Here is an 8,440-nt window from a genome sequence, read left to right on the forward strand (position 1 = left end):
TTCTAAAAGCCATGTTCTCCTAAAATGTCACAAAATGAACCTACATACTATGTATCCAGCATCTGGACTCACCAAGCAGTTGCTCATGGACACTAACCAGGAAAAATAAACACAGCCGCAGTCACTCACTCGCAGGAAGTCACCAGAGTTTCATCTCCTGACTGTCACTCACACACATCCAAAGTGCATTTTCCCTTTTCCCTGGTGCAAGGGAGATGATTGCAAGAGGGCAAGTAGTCCTTCCCCAAAACAGAGAGAGTAACCAACTTATTTCCTATACTTATGTCACAAGGCTGTGCTCAGGGCTGCTTCCACTGCTGACAGATGGAGACAGGGTAGAAGATGAAATGTTTGGTTAGCCAAAAGTTATCCACAAATATTCCGGCTGTTTCAGCACAGCTGATGCTCATGCTCTGGAGAAATTAAAAGACCTTTTTTAAGTCTCTGCTCTAGATATCCATTTTCTTTTTAAATACCACAGCCATGTCCTCACTCTTTGGGGGGGGTGGGAGGGGTGGTTCATTTTTTTTTTAGAAAACTTGTACCAAGGTACATGTAACATGCCATACTTCAATTGTTTGTGAAAGCATGAGATTAGTTTTGAGAAGCTATTCTACCCAGGCATTTTCTATGCCACAACATTAACATAATTTTGAAAAATAAAATTAATTAAATTAGAAGCTTAAAAAAAAAAAAAAAAAGCCAACAACAACGAACATGCTTCCTTACTTTTTGGAGGGCAAAAAGATGGAGATCAAAAACTAAGCAGTACCTAACATTTAATTAAACATATACTGATAACTGGGTATCCTTTCACTGATGAGCTAAATATTTGCTTACCTTAAAGAACTTCATCACGGGAAGAACATGAAATACATAGACAATTTTCCACTTTGAATACTAAGATGATATAATTCTTCTAAAAAAAAGGAACTACCATTCTTTCATCTACTTATCTCTTCTTTTCTATCATCTTATAAACTGCTGAAGTTAAATAATAGAAATATCTAATTTTTAATTTCATTTTCATAATTCATATTCAGCTACTTAGCGAACCTTCTCTAGCCCAAATATGAGTACCAATAGAGAAGTGTACTAAATTTTTAACTGTATTTAATATAAAATACTGTTTGTAGAGTATAAAAAAACTGTTGTATTCCCCAGAATAATCTACCTGCTTATATGCAACACATGTACTCCGTATTTGCCTTCAACTCTGTACTTTGTTGGATCACTTGCAGGGGTAATCAATTCCTCATTTTTGTACCTAACAATAGAAGAAAAAAAAAATCCTTAATATCAGCTACTATTCACTGCATTAATTCAATAGATTTTTACATCCAGGTATCATTTACTATCACCTGAGCTCTTTCTATTTTTCTTTTTTTCCAGTGTGTATGGACATGTTGAGCCATGAAGGCAAAGGAGGACCATCACTGCACTAAGGAAGTGGAAAGAGAAGATGTGCGCCCAAACCAAAAGAGCAGGAAGTGAAGCAGAGAGCAGATGGCATGTGACACTGAACTTGCCAGTGCTCTAGTCCTGACAGAAGATGGGAAGCAAACTTTGTCTTGGATAACAGTAAAACACTTCAGCAGAAACAAGGGAAGTAGCAGTAGGATTGTGCCTCAGGTTAGATCTTTACAGTCCAGCCTGGAGTCTCACATATACAGGACAGCACTTGTCTAGAGAGGAGGGCAGTTTCAGGGATGTTACATTCATGGCCATCTCAACAGAGGCTGACACAAAGTGCAAATGGATACAGCTCATGGCAGCAATAGTGCTGTGCAAGTTTACCCAGGCTTACCAAGTAGCCTGTGAGTTCTGTGTATTTTGCCATTTGCTACTTCATCATCAGGGAACTCAATGGCCAGAAAGACCGGAATGCCTTCTACAGCAATGCCTTCTGAAATACTCAAGTTTGCTTCTCACACTGCACAGGGCCATTCAGCAAGCTGTCCTCCCACTCCCTCCACTTCAGTATCAACTGCTACGATCCAGCACATCTATGAGGATTATAAAGGGGGTTTAACATAGCCATTATGTATGTGACACTTATCAGTTATGCCATAACTTCCAAATGAAGAGAGCTTAACAACATTTTTAGAGGGCCAGGAAAGGCCAGTGTCCTACCATTGTACAGTAGGGGTGGGAAATCCTTGTACAGTGAAGCAAAGGCTCACAGACATCTTTTCCCAGACAGTGTGAGACCTCAGACGAACTAGAATTTCAGGAGCTCGACTTATACTTTCCTCAACAGCATGTCTTTCCAGAGCCATACTTTCTTCTACCTATTAAACAAAGGAAAAGAGAAGAAGCGTCTAACACCAGATGCAAATGGGGTACATGATCAAACAAAATAAAAAACACAAAGTTAAAAGAATTTAAATCACTGTTAGTATTTGAAGCACAGGCCTAAATTTCAGTATATCTTATAATTCTGCTTGGATAGTAATGAGAAGTTTCAGCACCATACCATCCTTTGTATTGCAAGTTTATCCAGATGTTCTCTTGCACGGTGCCTGGCTGTGTGAATCTCTTTCTCCAAAGCAGACAACTCACTGGCAAAACGGATCCTTTTCTCTTCACTTGCGTGAGACTTTTGTTCGTGAGTCCTGTAGGACAAGAAAAAATACCAGCTAAGAGTAAACAATATGAAGCTTTAAGAGTGTTACTCATACACATAAGGCAACAGAGCTCTGAAACCATATCAGCAAGATGTAAAACTTTAGAAATTATTCTTGGAGTCTGTCTGCCTATCCTAATGATCATGTGAAATGAATATGATTTTTCCATCATTTCCTTTTCCCCTGTATATGTGGTGCCAGAGATTCAGATCTTGAAAGCTGGCACAGTCATGCTGATGTGGTACTCCACAGCCTTAGTCCTCTAGCAACTGAGATCAAGAACCTCCCTGGCTTCCTTCTGGCCCCTAATTTTCCCTCCCATGGACCCAAGAAGGCAGAGGAGTGAAGGCATGTTTTGTGCCTGTTCACACCCTGATAAGATTTGGGCCTTGTTTATGGTGTGCCCTTGGCTGTAGCACCTGGAGAGCTCTGCTGAGCTATATCAGCTGACCTCACCTGAAAGACACGGACCAAGGAGTTCACAAGGATTTGACAAACTGCTACATGCAAAAAAAAAAAAAAGCTGTCCTTCTAGAAAAGTGAGTATTATAAAAACTGCCAGGAAAAGATAATGTTTTGAGAAATTTGTGGGCTGTTCCCTGAAAATCTAACTCTACAGGTTTTTCAGAATTCCTAAAAAAAAAGAAGCAAAAAAAAAATCATAAATGTTTTTAGGAAGACCTAGCTCAAGTGCCTGCATTCATCTTGATTCAGTAAGAAGCCTCTTTTCCTTACCCACAGGACAAAAGGAAGCTGACTATCAAACATTTCTAACTTGTGTGTCAATATAGACTACGACAAGGCTCTTAAAGCATAATCCAACATGCCATCAAGCAAATGAGAATGTTCAGTGCACAATAGATCAAGACATTATTTTTCTGGTATTTTAAAAAAATATTTAAAAATATTTCTTTGTACCATTTCAATGCACTTTAAATACCAGCCTTGTTCTGCAACATATTTTTTACTTTTGATAGTTCTTACAAAACTAAATTATAGAAGATGAATTAGTTTGATTTTCCTAGAACATTCTGTTTCTAAGACACATATTTCAAAACAATCAAAATACCAGAACCATATGGCCATATATGATTTTTGCAACACATTTTCTACAAACAAGACAGAATTCATTGTTGTAGTATAAATTCTGTATGTCTTTAGTGTAGTCACTGTAGAGCATAAGAGAGCAGAAAGTCAAATTCAGCAACAGGAATTTTTATTTACTACAGGACTTCATAACAAGGCTGTAACTGAGACATGACAGTAAGCTCCTTTGATATTAAGGAGATAACTCAAATTATTTAAATTGATCCAAATGAGAAATTTAGGAATAATGGAGAAGATTTATTCAAAAATAAGTTTTGGATCCCAAGCAGATTCTACTTTATTTTGATTTTAAAGCTGTTTTCAAGAGTCAGAATGGGGATTAGGGGAGCAGCTCTGGTTTGTAATGTGAGATTGAAAGCGATACTCAGTCATTTAGTATTCCAGCCAAAATAGATTAGTGAAGATCAGTGACAGAGAAGCGTCCAGTCTCGTCAACTCTGAAAAGAGCCCTGGCAAAGAGCAATATTAAATGGGACCAGAGCCACTATACAAGTCAGATGGGACCCACAGAGCTTTACCTTTTCCTTGATTCTTGCATTGCTTCATGAGCCAAGGTGCGTGCCTTTCTGGCACAGAGTCTACATGTTGTTTTTCCCAAGCCAGATGATTCATAATAAGCAGCCTGTCTGGAAGCAGCCCTTCAAATATAAAAGACATTGTTATTACCCAGCAATTCTGGTAAAACATGAACTCACAAAAGTCAAAGAAATTACTTTAAATGAGCTGAATACCATGACTGAGCACTGTTCAGTGAGAAACCTACTTTGCATTCCTCACTGACTGCACTAGGGTACTGATTTTCACTTGTCCTTCAAGGGCTTAATTCCCATCATCTGTCACTGGGGACCATTAGGCATTTTATTTCATTCAGTTCTATTAAATTTATACTTATCTCAGACTGCAATCATTTAAGTGCTCTGACAGCATGTCAGTGAACCTTAAGGGTACCTGTCTGTCTGTTACACATCACACAGAATCCCTATAATATTGTCTATTTTTACTTTCTATACTTCACAAAGACTTCTGCATAATCTCCCCTCTTTCATAAGACAAGCCAGACAACCTACCCAGGTAGCCAGGCTAGTTCAGCATCTTAACTACTGAGGGGGGAAGACAGTGATTTTTAAGCAGCCAAGATTCAAATCTCCAGGCTTTGAGAGACAAAGAACATGTGTTTTGTGGCTAAAACTCTGAGATTTCACACAAGACAAGTTAAATTGTATCTAATTTAAAAAAAAAAAAAAAAAAAAAAGGAAATTGAATTACAAAAACTATAATTAGGAATAGTCAACTTCAAGAGAAGGAATATTCTCATGTCATATGGAAGAATGGATTAAAAAATGTTTCTGTGATATACAATAAATTTCATGGCAATTTTTCTTAAGTCAGTTTCAGTTGGAGCCTGAAAGGAAGAATTACCAACCTAGAGGTAAGAAATAGGACAGATCCTGATCTGAAATGTCTGTGTAGGTGAGTTGCAATGTAGCTAGAAAGTCTAGCTATGCTGATGGAAGACTATAGACAAGGAGCATCCCAATGGAAAGAACTGGAAAATCAGCATTCTGAATAAATCACAATTTTGGAGGGTGGAGGGGGAAGCTAAATATCTTCATTCTAAGAAATGACTACCCAAAACAGAAACCTGACTATGCTCCCTACGTGAAATACATGGCACTTACTTTCTTGCTGCATATTCTTCAAGCACATATCTTGTCTGAATGTTGCGATAGGACTGATCAAAGTGCTTGTGCCTCCTTTGGTAAAATGGTACAGCTACTGAAGACATACTTCAGTTTGTTAAAATCAGTAATTCCTGCAGAGTGAAATCACATTTAGCCATATATTCCAGACATTCAGGTTTCATATTTTTTGAACGTAGGCATGTGTGTGTACATGTACAAATGTATAAAATTCCATCAATTTATGACAAATAGAGCCATCAATGATACACACGGGTACCTCAGGCTGTGTCTTATCAGCCACACAATGTGAGCTATGAAATCACAGATGATACAGCTAGAAGACAATTTATAGGATCATTTTTTCCCTTCTTTGCAGATGTCATTTAACATCACAGAAATTTCCAAGGGATGGAAATTTGACAGCTTTTTAAGCATTTTTAGGCATTTCAGCTTGCCACTCTTCAAACCTTTTACTTTGTCCTTTGTTGCAATTTATGCTCACTGTTTCCTGTCCAACTTACCATGACAACAAAAAATAGACCGTATTCATCCACTTTTCACAGCAGCTTATTGAAGATTTTGTTTGCATCTCCTTTCACCTCTTTTGTTAAACTAAACAAAGCTGTTTCATCCATTCCTTTATCATGGGTTATTTTTTCTAGACCTGCAATCATTTTGGTTGCCCTCCTGTGGACTTTCTCCAAAGCATAGCATAGTTTGATCAGTATTTGGAAAGAAAGTTCTCAGAAATGTTCAGGGAGCTCCCAGAAGCATTGTGGGTGTGAAGAACATGTTTCCCACTGAGTCAGTTAAGCAAATTCCAAACCATGGTATTAGATGAAAACGAAGGTGCTGACATCCCTTTGTGCTCATTAGAAATGTGATGACAGCATCTCACAAAGTGAGGAATGTTACCAGTCAAGTCCTGAGTAGGTGCAAGCTTGTGTAACTACAGTCACCTGAATAAGTCCCATTTACACTCTCAGCTGGATGTGGGTCTCTTTACTCCTGGGCCACTTGGCCTAAACAGTGGTAAGGGATTCCAGTGAGCAACTGAACAGCAAACAGCCTCCCCATGAGATGCCCAAACTTCAGTGTCAACAGAAGCACCACAAGGTGCCTGGACTTTGGTGTCAACAGAAGCAATTTCCCAATAAATTCTAGAAAGCAGCTTGGGCCAAATCCTGAAGGTGTCAGTCAGTCAAATTCCTGGAATAACATCTGATTTCTTTCTGAAATGTGAGGGGAGCACCTTATACTAGTGCTGTTGGGGTTGTTATACTCCCATGCAGGGTTCAGCCTGTCAGCTCCACTCCAGAAGCTGGCACACAGGCAGGGGCATGGCCTGAGATTCACCTCAAGGCTAGGCGTGGGAAGTGCAGCAACACTACCTGATCCAGGGGCCATATTAAGAGGCTGTCAGGATGCTGGGGGCAGCAATGGACCTGACTGGCTCCGCCCAGCCCCCTCCCAGGGTCTCCCCAACCTGTCCACCATTTCAGCCCCCCAGAGCCATCACTACTGCTCCAGCAATGCTGTGGAAAGGCTCCAGCTTCTCACAGCCCAGCCCTGCCTGGCCATAGGCCCCACCAAGAAGAACCTGTCGATGACAGAAATTCGCAGATCCACACAAAAAGTCTGCATTTGTGACAAGAGCTCTCATAAGCAGGCAGCTTCATGATCTATATAAAATGAAATCTCAAAGAGATTTGCACAGAAATCTTATAAACTGGTTTAGATACAACATGAGTTCCTTTTGCTTAATTTCAAAGGCACTGGTACTGGACAGTTTTAGCCCATGTTCTGTTTCCTCTCAAATATAAAGAGATATGCACTTTGGGGACAAAGATGAGCAATATCCACATTAAAATTTAATTAATAACTGTTTCAGGAAAAAAGTGGCTTCTCATAAAATGAGATCTAGTTCAAAATTGAAGAAATCTCGTCATTACGTCATTGTCAACTTTCAAATTCCCTACAATTTTTTTTGGTTTCATTAATCTTCTTACTGTGTGAAAAGTACATGCAATCAATGTACTTTAATAAAATATGGTTGAAAATAGGAGTTCTAAATGTTTATTGCTTATTCTGAAAGCAATTATGTTTTCTATCATATAATAGAATTTTTGGTAGTATCTCATGTTTTGAAAAATCATTTTGCAAACTTCCCATTTGGGAATGGGAAGTAATGATAACATTGTTGAAAAATTACAGATATTATCAAGACTTTTGCACAAAGTTTTGAAGTGTGACTTGTCAACATTTTTTCTGGTTGCATTACTAGCCAGATTGTATATGTAGAAGAAATAACTTTCTACATCTCATTGCAGCAATTTATTCTTGAAAAATGAGATCTAGATTTCTTATAAAACACACCATATTTTTAGAAAAAAGAATGTAAGATGATCCAATGAAAGACTGCAGTTCTGAGTTGAGCAAGCCATTTCATTTTGTTTAACAATTTTGCCTTAACTGTATAAAATTAAACCCAAATTAATTAAAAAAAAACGTGTTTTATACACTAAGATATTGAACCTCTAAAACATGGTAAAATATCTGTAAATATTATACTTCCAACATATTATATTTACGAAAAAAATGGAAATTAGAGTTGTCGTTAAGTAGTGTAATAAACTCTTGCTGCATCTGACTGTTAGTTTCAGGTATTCAAAAGTAGTGTCTGATGCCCAAGTCATGATGTTCTTACATCAGATAGTTTTACTTGTCCAAGAAAAAGGTCTCTGTAGGAGAAGACAGTCAGTATGTTTAATAGCAGATATATCTTATTTTTAAAAAGTCATGATATCTAAAGAGATGAGTTTTACAATTTATTATGACAGCTGCCTCTTCTTCATAACCTATAGTTACCTTTTCAACCTTTTTTTCAAGAGATATGAGAACAAGTCACACATTCAAGAATGAGAGCTTTAGGCAAAATACCACACATTGCAGGACAAAAATAAAACAGGTTTACAGCATCACTGTGGGACATTAAAAAAAATATATTACCATGTTTGTAGGGAA

The 8,440-nt window shown here is 38.0% G+C and overlaps 1 protein-coding gene across 1 annotated transcript in view; it reads right to left on the bottom strand.

Annotated features, from left to right (window-relative positions):
- Positions 1 to 1,158: 1,158 nt before the first annotated feature.
- The window catches only part of LOC103779708 (M-protein, striated muscle-like), a 12,390-nt gene continuing 5,108 nt past the window's right edge, over positions 1,159 to 8,440 (bottom strand). Inside the window, exons 2-6 of the mRNA XM_008947354.1 lie at positions 5,414 to 5,547; positions 4,253 to 4,372; positions 2,477 to 2,615; positions 2,134 to 2,291; positions 1,159 to 1,267 (exon numbers count right to left, since the gene is read on the bottom strand). Of these exons, the coding sequence (XP_008945602.1) occupies positions 1,171 to 1,267; positions 2,134 to 2,291; positions 2,477 to 2,615; positions 4,253 to 4,372; positions 5,414 to 5,520 (621 nt within the window). The 5' untranslated portion in view covers positions 5,521 to 5,547 and the 3' untranslated portion in view covers positions 1,159 to 1,170. The remainder of the gene's footprint in view (positions 1,268 to 2,133; positions 2,292 to 2,476; positions 2,616 to 4,252; positions 4,373 to 5,413; positions 5,548 to 8,440) is intronic.

This window comes from Merops nubicus, unplaced genomic scaffold, assembly GCF_000691845.1.
Source record: "Merops nubicus isolate BGI_N331 unplaced genomic scaffold, ASM69184v1 scaffold23259, whole genome shotgun sequence".
Lineage (NCBI taxonomy): Eukaryota > Metazoa > Chordata > Aves > Coraciiformes > Meropidae > Merops > Merops nubicus.